This window comes from Pungitius pungitius, chromosome 7 (genome assembly GCF_949316345.1).
Source record: "Pungitius pungitius chromosome 7, fPunPun2.1, whole genome shotgun sequence".
NCBI lineage: Eukaryota > Metazoa > Chordata > Actinopteri > Perciformes > Gasterosteidae > Pungitius > Pungitius pungitius.
Window position 1 is genome coordinate 8,310,803 of NC_084906.1, and position 21,337 is coordinate 8,332,139.

At 44.6% G+C, this 21,337-nt stretch overlaps 1 protein-coding gene across 6 annotated transcripts in view; it reads right to left on the reverse strand.

Moving 5' to 3' along the window:
• nfia (nuclear factor I/A) overlaps window positions 1–21,337 on the reverse strand; it is a 127,790-nt gene that overhangs the window by 11,723 nt on the left and 94,730 nt on the right. For 3 of the 6 annotated variants that reach the window (XM_037469872.2, XM_062563398.1, XM_037469874.2), the window contains exons 5-10: window positions 15,497–15,614; window positions 13,780–13,907; window positions 12,881–12,931; window positions 6,093–6,271; window positions 4,709–4,874; window positions 3,756–3,844 (exon numbers count right to left, since the gene is read on the reverse strand). In XM_037469872.2, the coding sequence (XP_037325769.1) occupies window positions 3,756–3,844; window positions 4,709–4,874; window positions 6,093–6,271; window positions 12,881–12,931; window positions 13,780–13,907; window positions 15,497–15,614 (731 nt within the window). Of the gene's footprint in view, window positions 1–3,755; window positions 3,845–4,708; window positions 4,875–6,092; window positions 6,272–10,586; window positions 10,871–12,880; window positions 12,932–13,779; window positions 13,908–15,496; window positions 15,615–21,337 lie in introns of those variants that run through there. The other 3 variants (XM_062563397.1, XM_037469873.2, XM_062563399.1) reach the window with 3 other exon arrangements.

Genomic DNA, 21,337 nt, shown 5'->3' on the forward strand with positions numbered 1-21,337 from the left:
TTCCAGGACCTTGAAGCGGGCCAAAAAGATTGTAGCCGACCCCTCTCACCCCGGACATGAACTGTTTGTGCTCCTTTCATCCGGCAGGAGGCTGAGGTCCATCAGGAGTTAGACCTTCCGTCACACTAACAGTTTCTTTCCTTCGGCAGTCGGGCTCATCAACAGAGCCCGGGCCCCCCCCTGACTGACTCTCACTCTCATGTACATTCACTTCATCACTTGTCACTTTCTGTTAAGGTGGTGCACTTTATCTTTATTTTTAATTTCATCTTTATTTCTCAACTTACTAACCCATAGCTTTTGCGTACTAACCCATAGCATATATTTTATTATATTCTTATTTTTATCTTATTGCTGCACTACGTTGTCTGTTGTCCTTTGTCGTACTGTCTTGCACCGAGTGCCAAATCAAATTCCATGTATGTCTAACATATAATGGCAATAAACGTTTCCTGATTCCTGACAACTCTGCTTTTTCTTGAATCTCGGATTAGGCTCACAGGGAGTCACCGATACTTATTTGGGACCGCAAACACAACACTGGTTGCAGGTTTATGATACTTTCTATCTTTACACTATCACCGAACTCTGTGTGTGTTTGAGTGTTTTCCATCTCTGAAAGGCTGGTATCGATCACCATATGTGCATCGTTCATGTTTCATGAATTTCACTCTCCTCCTCCTCTTCCTCACTGGCCCCACCGAGTTCAAGTTCATCCCCATCTTACATCCTGTCTGGTTGCCAGGGACAACCAGACGGCCCGGGACGTGACTATATTTGCCAAGGCATCCACATCGCCCTCCACCCCTCTACCCCTCTTACTCACCCCACCTTCTCTACCACTCTCCTCTCTCCACTTTCTTCCCGCACATTCATCGCTTTCTGCTCCCTGTCCTGCTCTGCACCTCATCCCAGATACACACACAAACACACACAAGAGCACACACCATCACACTCAAAATTGACGCACAACTTGAATTTGAACAACGGGGAAAGTTTAAATAAAAAACATAAAGGGAAGTAGTTTTGTGTGTGCGTGCGTGGTTGTGTGCGTGTGTGAATCTGTGTGTTGCAGGGTTTCTCTACACTCCTGACTCGTTGTAATTCTATTTCTGTGTGTGTGTGTCTGTGTGCGGTAGTGATAGAGGAGAAGACTGGAAGGTTAGTTTTTAATCAATACAACATGCTGACGCTGGGACTTTTCTACCTCGCCGGAGCCCTCCTCCCTCCTAGTGTCTCCGGGTGTCTCTCACCCTCTCACTCGCTTCCTGCGCTGCAGCTCCTCCCTCCCGCTGTCCCGAGAAGACTCAGAGAAGATGAAACTCTCACTGGCCAGACAGTGTGTGCCTGTGTCTGTGTGTGTGTGTGTGTGTGTGGAGTAACGTTACCACACAGCGGACTGATGCTGACAGCTGTGATTCAGATAGTAGATACTCATCCCAGGAGGAGAGTGAAATAGAAATACAGTGAGAGAAAAGAGGAAGACGGGGAACAAAGGTAGAGGATCAACCCGTTGTTTTTTCATGTTATCTTGTTTTTAACTATCAAACTAAGAATGTGGCCCAGTCCATCTGTACTTTTATGACTTTTGTCTCATTCCCCACTGAAGTTGGTCCATGCAGCTTGTTATTGTTAATACCATAAACCTCACTCTTTGATAGTATTCCTTTGTTGCCCGGTCCTGTCTTGTCCTGAATCAGCACTTCACACACACAGACACACAGTCACTCAACACACACACATTGAGTGGGTGAGTCATAGGTGCCTTTACTGCCTGTCTCCGAGAGTGTGTGTGTGTGTTTGTGTGTAAGAGCTTCACCTTGACGACTGTGTGCAAATACGACACGGAGACAGATAAGGATTGCACATGCGCACACACACACATACACACACACACACCTCACAGATGGGAAAGCACCCTCACTGCAAACGTCTGCTGCTCTGATGTAACATAATCACACTCACACACGCACAGACACACACACTCACACACACACACACACACACACACACACACAAACACACACACACACACACACACACACACACACACACACACACACACACACTTATTGATCAGGTCATGGCTGGCTGTTGTTTAGTAGTGTGTATACTGTGTGTGATGCGTGTTTGGTTGGCACGATATAGGTGCCAACTCACTCCCACTGCCTCCGTCTCCGTGGGCGACTACCACCGTCTCCCACGGCAACCATCACACCAACCCATGTGGGCACGATGCCTACTCTCACACAATGCCAGGGCCATCTGCGCCCCCAGACTCCCCCCCAAACGACCTGCACACACACACACACACTCAGGAGTGCACAGACGGTCCAGTTGGTCACCATGGCGATGAGAGGAGGGAGAGTTTTCGGTACTGTCCCATGGCTCTCTCTCTCTCGAACAGAGGCTTAATGTCGACCGCCCAGGGTGACTTTTGTTCCTGCTTCTATGTGTGTGTCATTATGTTGATTTTATGTGTGAGTGTATGTTTGTGAGTGTGTGTGTGTGTCCCGCACTGAGGTCACACTCTTTCATGCAGCAGGGCTCCCCCTGTCAATCTACTTAGTACCTTTTATTCACATAAACCATAATACAGAAATTTGCAGTTCTATACTTATGAGGACCTTCATTAACATCATACTTTCTCTCGGTGACCGTAATAAAAATCGGACATTAAATGTAATATCAAGTCTTCAAATGTCAACAACCCACAATTTTCCCAAAAGGTCCCTACTTTCAGAAAACAATTCCTAATCTTTTCAACCAAAATGTCCTCACTTTCAAAAGAACGTTGATTATTAAAAACACACAACAGGAATCTCCTGAACCTAAGGAAATGGGCTTTCTTTAATGTCCTAAATGTCCTCAGTGTCCAAATCTATTCTCACTTACTAAAAAACACGACACAAAATATGTCTTTTAGCTCAGAAACAATCTCCACGCATTAAACGCCCACTATCCAAAAACCTCCCCACTCTGTAAAAGATGTCCTCACTTTCTAAATGCATGCTTCTTTATCCCAAAGTTCCACTGAATAATGTCCATATTTGGACGCTCATCATTGACCTACAATTTCCGTGAATGCAGGTTGTGAGATTTTGTTAACTGAGGGCCAGCGGACAACGGACGACAGAAGAGACAGAAGAAGAATAAATAATGGGAGTCTGTTTCCAGCAGCAGTGACAAACACCTGGCTCATGTCTACTCAGTGTGTGTGTGTGTGTGTGTGTGTGTGTGTGTGTGTGTATTGGCCTGTGACAGAGTCAATAAATTGAAAGGCTTGTTCATTGCGGACCACCACACACACACACACACACACACACACACCCTCACCCTCACACACCGAAGCAATCAAACATGTCCCGATAGTCAACAAAGGACTCCAACCACACAGTCCTCTTACTACACTGTGTGTGTGTGTAGGATGAGTTAAGTTCAAGGCTGTCCAATCGTTACACTCTTCATAAATCAGTCGACACACCCTGAGCAGCACACACACACACACACGCAGTAAGGATTGTGTGAGGTGTGTTGTGTTCACTGACCACCTGCTCCACAGTAAATGTTACAGTCCTGACGGGAAGTGCTGCTTTTTTACCCATCTTTAATTGTCAAGCACACACGAGGCCACACAAAACACTGCTCTCTGATTGGCTGTTTCTGTGTTGAAGTCAAATATATATACAGTTTTGGGAAAGTTCACGTATGTTATGCTATGAGGCCTGGGGATGGTGATCATTGGTATGTGTTACCTGTGGTTGCTGAGGGATGTTGAAGCCGGGATCTCTGGGTCCGACGCTGACAAACCGCTGGGCCGGAGATGAAGTGGGGGTGGAGTAGGCTGCACAACACACACACACACACACACACACACACACACACACACACACACACACACACACAGACACACACACACAGAGTTCAGTTGACTGTTGGTGTTGCGTTTATGGTTGTGTTTTTTTTATAACTGACTTGATCTAAAAGCTCTTGACTCACAAACAACTTTGTTTCAAAGTAATAAAAACCACTGACAAAAATACGTGATTCTACTGTAAATTTACTGAACGGACCATAGCTTTTCATTATTTGGCATAACATTTGGCAGCTGGGTAGCCCGATTAACTTGGGATTCAAATAATTCTTTCTTTCTTTATTCTTCTTTCAAATCAGTCTGTAAATCTGGAAACCAAAATGAATAGGCCATGTTTAGCATAGCACAGAGACCTCCAAAAACTCCCATGAAACTGTCGTTGGCGGATTAATAACGTTTTGAAGGTCTTTGTGGAAATGATGAAGAAGATGTAGGTCCTGGTGATGACAAAGATCTCGTTCCTGTTACAAATGTCACCCATTTGGACTCCACTCACACAACCCCAAACCAAAGCAGTATATATATATATATTTATATATAGTTACATATGTTGATGAGCATGAGGAGGATTAAACAGGTTTGGCACAAACCGAGTGTGTTTTTGCCAAACAACAGTAAATCGACACTAAACCCTGAAGTCAAATATAATCCGAACACAAAACGAGTCGCCTCTCACAGATTATGAATCATTTCTTTAGATTTTGAAGTACTATATTTCAATACTATGTTAATAATATAAAATATCCGGACTTTAGTTCTATTTTTTCTTGTCTTTATTGCAGAGGCGGACACAGTTGGTAGAACCGTTTGAGCTAAAGGATCCTTCGCACTTACTGGGGGAGGTGGGCGAGTTGCCCCCGCCATCGGTGGAGGAGGTGGATGGCGGCTTGGCGTCGACAGGCAGCGGGACGGGGCGAGCCATCGGGGGAGGCGGCGGGGGAGGCAGCATGGGCGTCGGGAGGAAAGGGTTGTGGACCTTTCCCTGGGAGCTATTATTAGGCTGTAGGAGGCGGGGTTACAATTTAATGCAGGTAGACGCACAGCGTCCCAACATTAACAGGTCAGTCACACGGCCAACTGAACTCCCTGCTGCCCTATGAGCGTGGGCGTGTGAGTGTTGGAGTGCGTGTGTGTGTGTGTGTGTGTCAGCAGTTTCCCCGGGTGGTCATAAAGATTTCTGCTACTGCTCGCATTTTATCTTGCTAATCTATAAGCATAATACCACAGCACCTCGCTATACCTCTCTGCCTCCTTTTGTCTCTACTCTGTCCCTCCAAGACTGTATAGATGTATATACTGTATACATATTAAGGTATATACATGTGTCTGCTGTGTCTTTGTCTCCACACATGCTGTGGCTGGAAAGCAGAACGCTGCAGCATAACAATACCTGCCCTTCGCTGTGCGCTGGTGGAACTACATTAACCCTGCTATGGTGTTATTTGTGGAAATTGGAAGTACTTTTGCTACCTACTTAACGCAAGGAGAAAGACATTTGTTAAGAATGAAACTAGTATAAAAGTACAGCTGAAATGGTGGGTTGGTTAATCGACAAAATATTGCCAACTAGTTTGATTGTTTAAACATGTCATGTGCTTCTTTTCCTTTAAATAATATTAATAATAGTAATGTAGTGGTAAGTGTTGGACAGTTGGCTGGAATAACATGAAGACAGTAAAATCCTGCTTTTCATATAATACATGTTTGCATCCTTCTCCCTAATTTTTGTACTCCCTAATACTTTCAATATTTTTTTGAAAGAAAAGACAAAATACTAAAGATGTGGTACATTCGATTGAGACATTTACACTCGGCAATATTGTCATGTATTGGGACATACCGATGCTTTTTCATGAATTTGACTTTTGCGCAATTTTATTTGACCACATCAGCAAGAAGAAGAAAAAAGCTGTATATTGTGTACATGTGTGTGTGATAAGGAGTGCGGTGGCTGTATTGATTCAGTGTCTAGACACAGATATATCAACTATCTCAGTGCAGATGCAAGGCCACACACAAAAACACACGCACACGCACGCACGCACGCACGCACGCACACACACACACACACACACACACACACACACACACACACACTGCAGTGGTTTCTGCTCCAGCCCTGCACACAGATACTGATCCAACCTTTGCAGAGGGTAGAAATCCCAGCCTAGATGTTTCCTTGTGATGTATTTGTGCGTGTTAGTGTGTGTGTGCTTACGTTAAGGAAGCCCACCTGTCCGGCCTGCTGGGCGGAGTCAGGGCAGACCAGCTGGACGAACTCCTTGAGCGTCTCCTGTGGGTGATACCTGATGGCCGGGTGGGAGAAGTAGGAGCCGGGCTGCTGCAGGATGGGGGAGGAGGAGAAGTGGAGGCTGGAGGGGGGAGCGTGGGGGCTCGCTGTGGGTCGAAGGGAGGCCGGGAAGTGAGCAGAGGGTTGTTTGAGGGACGGGGGAGAGAGAGAGAGAGAGAGAGAGAGAGAGATATAAGAGGGAGTTGAGACATTTAAAGTTGATTAAAGGGGGCGGGGCTTCACATGCAAACACACGATGACGGACATACACAGCAGAGCAGATGAACCTAAGCAAACAGACCATAATGCACCCGACACCCAGCTGTCACTCAAAAGGAATCTGTATGTGTGTGTGTGTGTGTGTGTGTGTGTGTGTGTGTGTGTGTGTGTGTGTGGAGGTTAGTGAACATAATCGGTCACTTTGCTTCTGTTGTGTCTTCCTCCTTATTTACTCCTTCTTCCTCTCCTCTTGTTTCCTCTTCTTTCTGTCTATCCTCCACTTTTTTCACAATCCTCGTCTCCTTATTTTGTTTCTTCTCCTCTCCACTTTCCTCTCTTCCTACTTCCTTTGCTCTTTCTCTCCTTTACCCCCATTTCATCTCCTATTTCCCTCACTTCATCCTCTGCAGTACAGTTGTCCCCTCCTCCCTCCCTTTACTCAGTCTTCCAGTGCTCTGTGCTCCTCTCTTTCTTTCATGCCCATTCTTCTTGTCCACTTTTACATTTTTCATTGTACCTCTTCTCCGTTCCCGCTTTTCCTACTTCTTTTCTCCACTACTCTTTTATCACCTGCTCTTTTTTTTCTCTTTTCCCTTTTTCTCCTCTTTCCTACTTCCGCCTCTTGTCTCATCTCCTTTAATCTTGTTTTCTTTTCCTCTCTTTTGTATTCCTCCAGTTATCTTTCCGCCTGTTTTTTATTTCATCCACCTTTCTTTCTTTCTTTCTTTCTTTCTTTCTGTCGCTTCCTCTTCTTCTTCCTTGTGTACATTGTTTTCTCTCCTCCTTTACTTTCCTCCCTTTTCCACCTCTCTCCTCTCCTTTCCTCTCCAATCGAATGAGGGCTTCATTGGTCTTATATTCTCTGATTGCTCGTTAGTGGATGATGCCTCGTTAAGGACATGGATGTATAGAGAGGAAGAAAAGAAAGAGAGACTTTATAAATCATAAAGAAAGAGAAAGAGAGAGGCAGACAGAGAGAGAGACTTTAGAAAAGAAAGGCAGAAAAGAGAGAGAGAGAGAGGGATGGAGGAAAAGAGAGTTAAAGCTGCTGCACTAATTCACTTAAAGTCTGCTGTGATTTATCACTCTGACAATACACGCTGACTGAGTGTGTGTGTGTGTGTGCATACCCTGCGGCCAATGTATTTACAGTAATCATTGGATGGATGGCTTTCTCTGCCCTCTCTTTCTTTTGTACCCAAACACACACAGAGAGAAAGGGACATTTTGTGTTTACATCAATAGGAATGATCTCACTCAGTGTGCAAGTATTTACATCTATGTGTGTGTGTTCATGACATTTCATTCCTTTCAGGTGAGGAAGGAATCTGCACAGGAAGGAAAAAACATTGTCAAAGATACCAACAAACAAACGCACACACACACACACACACACACACACACACACACACACACACACACACACACACACACACACACACACACACACACACACACACACACACACACACACACACACACATTTTTTCATGTCCAACATCTCTAATGGTTCCCTGGCAACCTCTTGAACCCACAGGAAAAGACAAGGTTGTCCGTTTTGATTGTTGCAGCGCGTAAATAAAGTGTGTTGTCCCACTCAGCGAAAGTCTTTATTGAGGAACATCGCGCTGTATTGAGGATTTCTTCCATCACTCTGACTGCACAGACTATACAATCTGACCTTTTATTGTAACGAGATGAGGCGCCACCTGATGGTTAGTAGAATGAATGCAGGTTTAAGGCCCTTGAACGTTTCCTTAGTTTTCAGACTGTAGACAGGCTTCAGTCACATTCTTGGCCATGGGGGTTCTGAAAAATATTTTGAAGCGGGCCTTAGGAGAACCCCGGCTCCAGAAGAAACCGTATTTGTTACAGCCACTATTTGAAAGTGCTGGACTGAACAAACAACAAACTGATGACTGATCTTTTCCTACCTGGAGCTAAATATGTAGAGTTATCTCTACAAAATGGATATTGATTGTCTCATCTAAAGACAGGTTTTTCCTAAATGTCTGAGTCTTTCTTTAACAACACAGCTATAGTGTGTGCGTGCGCGTGTGTGTGTGTGTGTGTGTGTGTGGTATTGAAGACCTGAGGACTCGCTTGTCGAACACAGAAAAAAAGGATTAGATCCACTTTGCAAATTGCCTCGCTTCACTACCTCACCCTTCTCCTCCTTCTCCTCCTCCACCTCCCCCCCCCTTCTGTCTCCTCCTCTGCCAACTTTTCCTTGAAGAAGATATTTGCCATCTAGAGGTGGACTGATAAACGATAAAAGGGAGGAGAGGAGTGACATGGCAGAGGACCTCTAATTGCACAGCAGAGGATGAAGGATGGAGGAAAAGAAGATAGTTAGACCTTAAGTGAGAGGAGGAGGAGGATGAGGGGAGGCAAAGATCGGACCAAAAAATGGGGCGAGGAGGAAGGGTGGGAGTTTGAGACGAAGGACGAGGTGATGGGGATGTACAAAGAGGAGGAAGGTGATAAGGAACAGAAGGGGAAATACTGGAGAAGGAGAAATGAGCAAGAAGAATCGAGTGATGGCTGAAGACTAGCAGGAGGAAATGAGAGAGATAAGGAGGAAGGTGAGAAGTTATGGCAAAACCAAGAAGGAGGAGCTGAGACGTAGCTGAAGAAGGATGAGGACCAGGGCACGAGAAGGAGGAGTAAATAACTCATCACTGGCAGGAGGGAACAAGAAAAAGAGAAATCAAGGATATAGAGGAGAGGCCGTGAGGAGAAAGTGGAGGAGGAGCATGCAGAAGATCAGGAGGATGGACTGAATCCAGATCGAGAACCCGCAGCATCACTGATGAGGATTAATTACGGCTGTGTGTATTTTTTAAAAATACAGAAACAGGAAGTTGACAGAAGTGCACAGCCCCGCGGGAGTTCAGCTGCTCACTAATCACTTCCAATCCTCTAATCTGCCTCAACATGAGCAGGATTTTCCTCCCACGGAGACGCTGGAACACATTCAGGAGGGAAAAAACACAAACTGACACAAACCATCAGAGCGAGCTGGAATGACATCTCGTCCTCTTTTACAAGAACCTTCACTGGATCTGAACTGGAGGAACCAGTTAGGTACAAATTCTCCCCATCTGGTCTGGTAGGGCCCCAGTTGTGTTGCTGCAGGTCTCGGGTCTGCTTGTTGTGCCTTTAACTCTTGAGGGGATACAAGGTGACTTGAGCAGTGGATGAGGGCAAAATGCCGCTCCTGCCCCGTTTGAACTTGGGCCTGCCTTTTTGGACGAGAAATGTGCGAGTTGTAAATTCAGGTAAATTAGTTCTGGACCCGTCCAGACCGCCAATTATTCTCTGACACGACAGCTTTTACATCCACGTCCAAGGTGACGTTGGTTGGACAGGTCTTAAAGGTTCGGGCCAAACAGAAATTCAACAAAGGTATTTTTTAGAGTGAATGACTGATGAAGAATAATGTTTGGTATTTACATGGTATACGTTCATACGGTGTTCATGTGGTCACATGATCATAATGTATTGCATTGACGCTAACCGACGCGAGAGAGCAGAGTAAAAACATTTGGTATAATATTAGATTTAATGCAAGTTGGTTTAATTTAAATCATTTAGTTTATTATTCCTCTGAATCTCAAGGTTCATGTCCGCCGAATATTCTGTACGCTACCTGCATCCCCTTGTGTTTCGTATTTGGTCCCTGAATAAAAGAAGGACAATTTAAGGATCCTCAGATATTCAATAACCGAACCATTGATTTGTGTGTTAGTTTAATCTAAAGGCTTCAATAATATTGACTGCCATTATGATGTGGTTTCTCATCTCGGTTTTCAGAAGGAAATTCATTCCGTAAGTGCATACTCAGTAAGTATGAAATACTTAAATACTCAATATTGGAACCTGAGTAATCTGCGGATTACAAATCAAAAATGCACGCACACACACACACACACACACACATACTCGTGCAGACACACACATACACACACACACACACTGGCAGACAAGAAGTTTGATTCTCTGTTGTGGGACACTTTTAACCGGAGGAGACAGTATCAGCGTGAGTGAGAGGAAAAAGGAAGGTTAGGAGTGGGTGGGGCTCAATGGTAGGTTGGTCTGGTAGGAGCATGGACACACACACACACACACACACACACACACAAAACCCTGCCTGAAGCCTACAGGTGGAAAACAACACCTCTGCTCTCCAGTACCTCTCCCTGACAAAACCCAAAGCTACTGACAGGGGAGGGAGGGAGTGTTGAAAAAGTGGGTGTGTGGTGGGGGAGATTGGGGGGAGGGAGGAGGTGCTGCCGGTGGTTGCTTGGGGTTTAACTGGTTGCGGACCTCACCTCGAGGCCCGGTAATGACGGGCCGGTGGTGGTGGTGGTGGTGTGTGAAAGCCGTTCGGGGGGAAGAGGAGGAAGAAGAAGAGGAGGAGGTGGAGGCGCCGCAGAAACCAGACTTCTCTAACTTCTTCAGAGCGCCGGCGGGCGACGGCATCCCTGCCAAGAACCATGATGAGGAGGGTGAGGAGCGGGTCAAAGCCAGCCTGTTCTCGCTTTATTTTAACACTTTATTTTCTTTTTTAATGCACCTCCAATGGTGGAGAGGAGATGGGGAGAGGTGTGGGAGGGGGAGTTGGTTTGGGCGGGGTCGGGACAGTAGGGAAGGAGGGGGCTGATAGATTAGGGCATTGGGCTCAAGGGGGGAGGGACAGGGGCACTCACTTTTGTTTTTAGGTGTCCACTAAACTAATTTATTTAGATTTACTGAAGCTACTAAATGATGCAATAACCAATGCATGAAGTAATTCAATATTAATTATTTTTAAAAATATTCAAAAAATAACTTCACTATAAATATAACATATAACATGAATATGAATAATAGTGAAAAACGTTTTCCAAAATATAATGCCATTGTTAAAGGCATCACCAATAATATCCCAATAATAGATCATAGTTTGATGGCATCTAAATGAATGACTATGCTAAATTAACAAAAATGTTCAACCATTAAGCCATGAGGAAATAGTTCCAACAGTAACTGTCTGTGTAACGGGTACAAGGACACATGCGTGCATCGCTGTTTGTGGTGCACCTGAAGATGGGTGGGGCTTATAGTGTGTTGGTGAAGAGGTGTAGCAGGAGGAGGAGGAGGAGAGTGATGAAGGCTTTGTGTGTGTGTTTGTGCGTGTGTGTGTGAGTGATGAACAGTTGAAGAGGTTTTGTCAGGTGGAAATGAGGCAGTCTGCTCAGCACTTTCTCCTTCCTTACCCCCTTTACAAAGCTATCTATCTATCTATCTATCTATCTATCTATCTATCTATCTATCTATCTATCTATCTATCTATCTATCTATCTATCTATCTATCTATCTATCTATCTATCTATCTATCTATCTATCTATCTATCTATCTATCTATCTATCTATCTATCTAACTGTGTCTCTGTTCGTCCATCTATCTTTTTTTTGCCTTTCCTCCTCCTCCTGGTGCTCTTCCTGTAACCGCTCTCACCTGTCCCTCCTCATCCTCTCTCAACCTTCCTTCCCTTCCCTTTTTCCTTCCAATTTCCTCCCAAGCCTTTTATGTCTCAACCATCCCTCCTTCGTCCTTGCTCTTCCGATTCCCTTCTCGTCTCGTCTCATCAAATAAAACACACTTTCACATTCACACACATTTACGATTGCACAAGGAGAGGAAATGGTGATTATGTGTCGCCAAATGGTCAACTAATTGTAATTACACATACACACATATGCCTTTACACACACACACACACACACACACACACACACACAGTATCATGCACAGTGTTGAAGTCCATACAGAAGATTTGTATTCCTTCAATAACATCGACCAATATTAAATAAAGACGATTTCCTAAACATGCTGCCAGGTGGGTGGGCTCAGGGTGCAGTGGGGTGATGGGTCCTTCACCCATACGTGCCTCGAGACCGAAAACAACGAAAGGAGTCGGGGATACAAGGAAGAAAAAAAGCAAAGGGAATGGGATGTGGACACATAGAAAGGAGGTAATGAAAGGAGTTAATGAAGAAGAGAGGAGGAGACTAGAGACAACATGAGTAAACAAGTGAAAAAGAGACAAGAAAAGGAAGAAAGTAGGAAAGGAGAAAAAGACGAATAGGAAGAGAGAAGGCTAAAAGAGAGTTACGGAGGGATGAAAGATTTGGAAGGAGAAAGGGAAAGTGAAGGATGCAAGACAGGTGGAAATAGGATGAGGATGAGAGGGAAATGAAGATAAAAGAAGAGGAAAAGGGGGAAGCTCCTTGGAAGGAGAGGATGAAGAGAAGCAGAGGAATAGGGGGATGGAAGAGGAAAAGAGAGTCTGAAGAGTCCACCAGACGAAACCAGACACGTTGAAACACCAAACGACAGACCAAAGAAAACCACCAACTAGCCATCCAGAGGAGGTGGAGAGGAGGAGGTGAAGGTGACGGTTTCACAGACACGTATAGAGAAAAGTAAAAGGCGTGTTCACAGTCTTTACCTTGTCGGGAGATGAATGAGCTAGCTAGAGAGCCGCGCAGCTTATATCCAGCTTTCCAACGCAAGACGGAGTGGAAAGAAGGAAAAGGAAGCAACAGAGGAAAGAAAAAAGAAATGCAGCATGAATATACTGAGGGAGGGGGGGGGCAGAGAGAGAGAGAGAGAGAGAGAGAGAGAGGTGGAGGTACCTCAACAATTTAGTATTTAAGTAAATGTGTGTCCCAGGTCATAGTAGATACCCATACACACACCCACACACACACACACACATCCCAGGCCTAGTGATGTATTGTGTGATTCGTCGGTCCTCCGCATTATGGTCATTGTTTGCCAAAAACAACATGGCAACGGCAAAATGGAGGCTTCAAAACAGCAGTCCACAAATCAATTGGTGAGATCATGATGACTACTTCCACTTCGTTATATCCAGTCTATGGTCGTAAAGGGGTCCCCTCTCCCGGCCAGGCTGGGCACACTGAGGTATGATCACAGTCAAGTCCAGATGACAAGAACACTTAACAGGACCAGGTGTCATTATTTACTTAACGTGTGTGGAGGTGATGGGTGTCTGTAGTCAAGTATAAAGACACGCTCACCAGCAGACACGCTTTGTACACACACTGATGTCTGAGTTCTAAACACAAACACACCCCTACGTCCTCCTTGTCTCTTTCTCTGTCACACACACACACAAGCACAGACACAGATACTTCCCTTCCTGCAGTAAGCATCACTTTCGCGTTGTAACATGACAGCTCCGTTTCCAAAGCTGCTTTGGAGTCGGCAGGTTAAGGTTGAGATGTGTATGTGTTTAGTGAAGGTAGAGGTGACAGGGCGGGAGGGGGAAAGAGGGCGGGGCAATTAAAGGATGTGATTGCAATGGTGATGGGAGGAACCTACCTGGTTCCACATCGTGCCAGCTGCTGGCCTGGCTGCCACTGCCCGGAGATCGACCCTGACTGGTGTAGTAGGACTCCTCCCCAGGACTGTCCACGTCCTCCTCCATACACTTTATCCTCTTGGCAGAGCTGGACATACACAGAGGACAGACAGAGCCGCATTGTTAAGCCCTGTATTGTTGGTCTGATAATTCTTCCTTTGGTCAGTGGACATGGTATTAGATATATAAAAAACGTGTCCATGAGAAAAGGCCTTTGAGGGAGGAAAAAAAAAGTACCTAGCTGCCTATGCATCTATCTATCTATCTATATATATATATACATACCCACCTATCTAACTAACTATCTACCAAACAACCAACCTACCTGCCTAACCATTGATCTATATATATATATATATATATATATATATATATACCTACCTACCTACCTACCTACCTACCTAACTAACAATTCACCAAACAACCTACCTGCCTGCCTACCCATCTACCCATCTAACTATTTAGCTATGTAGCTAACCTCCTACAAACCTACCTACATTCCTGATTACCTACCAAACTACATGCATACCTACCTGCCTACTTAACAATCTACCTACCTTCTAACCTACCCTGGTGTTTGAATGTGTTTGCAGACAGCGAGCAGCAGAGCTGTGTTTGACTCCGTGCTCTACATCATTACTGTATGAATGATTGTAAACAGCATCTTAATAAGGTTAAACACCCCAGAGTGAACACGTCCTTTAATGAGACCTGCTGCACGCTTCAGTTACCTTCACTCTGTTGTTGTTGTTGTTGCAGGCTTTTACATGTCGGAGCGGAGTGGACTTACATTGCCTACATGGACGCTCATTAACACACACACACGCCAAAGGCCTCTTTTTCACCAGATGGGACTGTTTAACAGGAGGGTTAAGACATTTAAGTGTGTTTGTGTGTGTGTGACCTGCATGTACACAGTGAGATGTATGAATGAAGAGTCTTTGACATTAGTGTGGACTTAAGTATTACCATATGGAGCCGCTGCTCTGCCTCACAGTGTTGTGTGTGTGTGTGTGTGTGTGTGTGTGGGAGGTCTCTGGAGGGATGTGCGGAGTTAGAGAGAGAAGAGAGAACGAGGCAGTGTAAAAAGGCAGGAGGACACACATACTATAATCTGACTCATTGGTTGTTGTTACATGAGTGTGTGTTTGTGTTGTGTGTGCTTGCTCCGGGGCAGGTATCTCAGCAGACAGACAGACGACTCTTGCGACCGCATCGATTTTAAAGAAGAGGTCAGGGCAAAGCCTTTAAGCATATTGGTGTGAGTGTGTGTGTGTGTGTGCACACAGCTCCTCAACATGTGTGTGAGGATTTGTGTGTGTGTGTTGTACACATCTTGTCAATGTACATTAACATGTAAGAGTGAATGTTTGTTTGTTGGGGTTCATAATAATGTGGACCCCCATGAAGATGTACTAATACCACAAAGTAATAATACTCCACTACGAGTAAAGGTTGTGCATTCAAAAGATAAGTGTACTATCAGCATATTGAACTTGTGACTGAATGCAAAAGTTTTCATACTGTTTGCTATTTATTCCACCACAGCATTTACGGTAAGGTGTTGTGTCTCAGTATGTTTCTGTTAACCTTAATGGAAGCCTTAATGGAACAGATGTCTGTTAGAGGTGCAGAACAGGTCTGGAGATATACTTGGACTTGAGATCTAGTTTGTACCTGGAGGAGGAGGTGCTCGGCAGAGGTCTCCTCATGGCTCCTGGACTCATGCTGTAATAAGAGGAGCTGTCCAGGTCGGCCAGTGAGAAATTTGGCCCGGTACCAGCTGCGATAGGTGCTGGATGACATAAAATGAGAGAGAGAGAGTGAGAGAGAGAGAGAGAGAGAGAGAAAGCATTAATGTAGACATTTTGAGACATTTAACATGAGCCTTAATGGATGATCCCAGCAGTTGTTCTGGGTCTGCTTGCTGGGGCCCATTCAGCTGCAGAGAAAAACAGTTGAAAATCTTCCCTCAGTGGTAATATTTTGACTGATTTCAGAAACAGCAGTAAACCCCTGAGTCCCCGAGTCTGTTTCTGACCTCTACTCCGAAAATGGCATACCCATGATAAAAAGTGTAATAACTCTGTAACTACTTTTCCTATTCGGACAAATACACTTGGCTTTGAATATTTTGCATGGAAAACTATCCACAGCAGCAGCTCACATCTGCAACACTGTGGATCTGGTGTAAATGGACCCAGAGCAACATCTGGCATTCTATCTTTAGTATAGCCTGAAGGCACTGTAAACTATTTTATTGATTTTCCTTTTATTAAAAAGTGAAATTAGGGTTGCCTCTGGTATTTGTATGTCTAGGGCTTTTATTGTGAAAGGTAAGAAAAGAAGCAGCTGAACTGGTCTGTTCTGTCGTTGTCAAGGTTGAATGGGGTAGTACTTTTGGATCTGTTTGTCCCAGACTACGGAGTTCTGTGTAATAGTGACACTGTTGTGTGAGTATTGAATGCGTACTCTGTAGTCCAACGGGACGTTGTACTCATGGTGAAAAAGAAGCAATACAAAATAATATATTGAAGTCAAATTTGAGTTGAGTAGCCAGCGTGTGAAATAAAACAAAAAAAGATTTGGATTTGATGTGATTCTTTTGTCAATAAGCTGTAGCGTTGGAAAATATGCAAACAGCTGAGATGGTGAATAATAACCCAAATAGGGCTGCAACAACGAATCGATGAAATCGATTAAAATCGATTATTAAAAGCGTTGGCAACGAATTTCATTATAGATTCGTTGTGTCGCGCGACTATTGTGTTTGAGTATTAAAAGAAAGTTGCGCGGGCCGCGCAGAGCTGAGAAAAAAAAAGTTGAGCGCTCGCGCTTCAGAACAGAAGAAAAAAAGCTCCGCCCAGCAGAGCGTTGCTAAGAAAAATAAATAAAGAGCAGAGCTGAGGTAAACGAAAGACCATCGGAGAGACCCGCAATACTGTTCAGAAACAGAGGAAGGAAGAGAAACCAATGCAACCTAAATCCTCCCAGGTATTTCACACTGAAATGGGGGGTGCGGGTCCTAGCGGGCAACGCGCTCGACTTCAAGGTGTAACCTTTATTATTGTTCGGTCTGAAACAGCGCGCTCAGTGACGGATGGTGCAGCAATATTGTTGTCCGGGTGGAAATCAGGAGAAAGGTCGGTCCGGAATATTTTCGGGAGGGGCTTTGAAATTCGGGAGGGTTGACATGTCTGATTGTAAGATATGCAAAAGCGACATGGCCTGGCACAGGAGCACCACGGCAATGATTCATGATTTTGTGCCTAATATATTTAATTTGGCAGCTGTAAAGCGATGTGTGTATGTTTTTTGTGTTAGTCCATTTTATTTGCTTACTTAGGGATGTTCAAGGAGCAATCTGTTAGTGCAAAACATATTTAGAAAGTGCACACTCAGTTCTATTTTTCAATAAAGGGTTGGAAATTAATGTTTTTACATTTTTTATTTTTTTATCCGATTCATCGATTAATCGAACAAATAATCGACAGATGAATCGATTATTAAAATAATCGTTAGTTGCAGCTCTAAACCCAAACATCTCAATTCAAACTACTCAAACTCAAGAAAAAGCCAAAAACATCCCCTCGTTCTCATTTCCTCCCAACAAACACCAGCTGAGAAAGAAACAGCCACCTGTATTTCTTTTACTGCATCGCCTCCCTCTGCTGTATGTTAATACCACACTTAATATGTTAAAAATGAGCACAGTGGTCTAATAGTGACATTATGCAACAGTTGTATACGAGTGCAGATGGACATTAGCACCCATTAACACATCTCTCTCTCTTCCTGTGCTTCTCTACAGGGAGGGTAGCCCTGCACAAAACCTGCAAGGGCTTTCACTATTAAAGGAGTGAGGGAGCAAGAGGCGAGAGAGAATGGGAGAGTGAGGGAGAGAAAGAGAGAGAGAGAGAGAGAGAGAGAGAGAGAGAGGGAGAGGGAGAGGGAGAGGGAGAGGGAGAGGGAGAGGGAGAGGGAGAGGGAGAGGGAGAGGGAGAGGGAGAGTGGGAGAGGGAGATCGAGAGTGGGAGAGAGTTGGCCCTTTGTTGTCAAACGCTTCAATTTGAAAATCCTGCTGAACAAAGGCAGCAATCAGCTTCAAACCCGGACATCCGCCTAGCCCCTCGCCTCCAGCCCCCTCACCACCCCACCCCTCCTCTTCCATTCCTCCTCTTCATCGCTTTATTGACGGAGAGCATGATGGCGTGATGGGATGAAAGGAAGAGGAGGAGGAGGAGGAGGAGGACTGACAGGACCTGGCGGGTAGTTTTCTGCTGAGCTCAGCAACGTGAGCTTGCTCTATCTATCTATCACTCTCTAAAACTCTCTGTCTCTCTCTCTCTCTCTGCCCTGCAGAGATAGGACCGGCCTGAGAGCTGCATGTGCACACGCACATACACACACACACACACACACAGACACACACACACACACACACACACTTATCCATACACTTTCCTCAAGGTCTAGCATGGAGTACTTCATGTGCAGCGAAGTACAAACAATGTGTGTGTTTCAGAGTGAGATGTTTTACAAGTATTACAAGCTCCATGGATGTACATTAAAGTCATTCAAGCAAACTAAAAATAAATAAACAAAAGAATGCATGTAAGTAGTTATAAAGAATTGAATAATCAAAGGAAGCAGTGAAAAAAGGAAATATTAAAACTTAGTGAACTTTTTTGCCATTTAAAAAAACTTTTGAAAAGCTGCTTTCATGTCCTTCAGTGAACTTTTACGCCATATTATTTTCGCCGAGGAGACTTTAAGTATTAATTGTAATTATAGCTGGTCTCATACCTGTACCTTTTGCTTGCACACATAGCCATTACCTGTACATGTACGTTCAGATAGTGATACCTGTGCGTGTAGCTGAATCTAACTGTAACTTGCTCTGTTTTTAACTTCCTCATAGTGCTGTTCCTTTTGACTCTACTTTTTATTGGCCATGTATAGCCCGTTGTTACAGTTTTATTGGTAGAATTATAAGCATTATTGTTGTGATGTGACATCTTTGTGCCGTGGTGCCCATATGGCGTTGGCACACCACCAGGGTTTGTGTGTGTGTTGCCAGGGGCGACGGAGCGCAATAGGAAGGAGGGATGGATGAGTTTGAAGCGTGCAGGCCTCCAGCTTTCTTCATCTTTTCATCCCTGAATCCCAGTGTTTGTGTGTGTGTGTGTGTGTGTTGGGTGGGAAGGCCTCCAGATGAAGGTACTGGAAGGAGCCAAGTGGGTCATCTGCCTTCTTATCTCTTTGTGTGTATGTGTGTGTGTTCACTCCAAATGTGTGTATATGTGTGTTCGGAATGAGAGCAGCAGAAGTGTTATGCGATCATATCAACTTAATCCCCGAATCCTTATGTCTAATAGCAGCTCTCCTGACACTGGGAGGAAAGTGTGTGTAGGAAATTTGTGTCAGTGCCAAGGTGTGCCCTGGCACTCTAGACATGCATCTGTGTGTGTGTGTGTGTCTGTGGGTCTGAAGCATATGAACTTGTTACAAGTGTCTATAAACATCAAAGTGGTTCAGAGTGAGACCTGAAGAATGGCTCATGTACTGTGAGCATGTACAGTATGCTGCGTATAGACAGAGCCCTGGGGGCCGTCATTGAATGTCTTTTTTTGTCCAATCAACGGTTAATGTTAAAAACAAGGAAGAACACCCAATGCTCATCTAAGAGACGCTGCAGGGACTCGGGTCGACCGTGTTCTAAGGTTCAATATAAAAAAGGGCAAGGACCTGCTCGTGGTGCTGTTGGGTCAGGTACACGAGGCTCTGCTGCTCCATAATGAGGTGACTGTCTGCTTTGTGCTCTGTATCTGAACTATACATCAAACAAAGGGCGCAGCAGAATATAAACTCCCAACAACACTTCCCCTTCGACTGATAGTTTTCTCCCCTACAGGAAGCGAGGTCACGTGGTCATTTTTTTTTAGAGGAAAACGTTATAGTGAGGAGGCAAAGGGATAGTCTGAGAGGGGGGAAACCAGTCAAACGACAGAGACAGAGGGAAGCGGACGAGGAATGATTGAGGAGAAGTCACAATCCAGTCTGCAGAAATATACTGAACTGACCAATTACATTTAATACACGGCGCTACGCTAACCTATACTCCCCCCCGCCCCCCTCCTCCCTCTCTCTTTGTGTGCTGCTTTAATAGGATATTGATCGACAGAGAGAGATTCGATTGGCCTGCCAGTGAATTGTGTAATGGCTGCACAACGCCAAGGTCACCCGCTGTGTGTGTGTTGTGCGTGTGTGCTGCGCCCCTAACCTCCACCCCCTCCTCCACCCTTCCACCCGACCACTTCTTCTGGTAAGCTATAGGCTTCAGTCACCCCTGAAGACTCCGGTGTGTGTGTGTGTGTGGGTTCATTCACTCTATAAAACACCCGACACGCGTGGCAAACGTGTAGCCGGTGCAGTACAGATTCATCCAGGGTTTGTATACTGAGGCAAGCTTCAAAGGGAGTACTCGTGCTGCCCTCTGTTTACCTGGGAAAGCCGGAAATTGGGAGGTGGGAATGATTGAAAACATCTCAGGTTTTGCTCTGACATGGTTAGCTTCAATTAGGAATACCAGCACAGAACAGCACAGTGTGTAGGATTGATTTAATGAGACACATAAGAATGAACGCTATTACAGCGTCCCCTTGAGGTCTGGGTCGTGGGGTTGGTATCTCATATCTAACTTTTAGAATCACAAATTTAACACGGCAGAAGAAGAATTTCTGATTCTTGTGTGCAGAAAGCGATAGCAGGGACCAATCAGGGGCCTGGGAGGAACTACTGTCAACTATGGGCGGGGCTTGGGTTCGGTTGCCATAGATGCTACTAACCATCTGGTGGGTCAGGTGATGATGTCACGGATTGGTTTCTGAAGTATTTGCACCACCATAAATGTTTACCTTCTGGCTGTTAGTTTGGATTAATTATTAGTTATTAGTGTCGGAGAGTGTTTCCACGCACATTTTCATCTTCTGTATTCATCATTCATTTTTATTTGTAATTGTAATAAATAGTGAGGAATTAATGTTGTTGACTCACTTACATGTACACACACACACACACAAACTAGACTCTCCTGCACTCTAATCTATAAGTGATTCTCCCAGAGCCGCATCGCTGCAAATCTGCTGACCAACACAATACATGGACACACACACACACACTAGAGAAGGTTGTGTGCATCGTTGAATACATTTGTGTCTGCCTGAATGCATCTTAGTGTGTGTGAGTATACCAACATAACCATAGAGTGTGTGTGTGCATGTTGCACCAGCACGAAACCTGCATAGACTTTTCATACTTTTACATCCCAGTACACTATGTGGTGACTATATATATATATACAGTATATATAATCATAGATTTTTTTTATTATGAAAGGTGTCCCATCTCAGTCATTGCTTCTTTTCTTTCATTCAAAATAGAGCTAAAAAATCTGTCAAGACTGAGAAGCTGAACCCAGAGAGCCGTCACACCTTTCAGACTAAAAGTAAGCAGTAC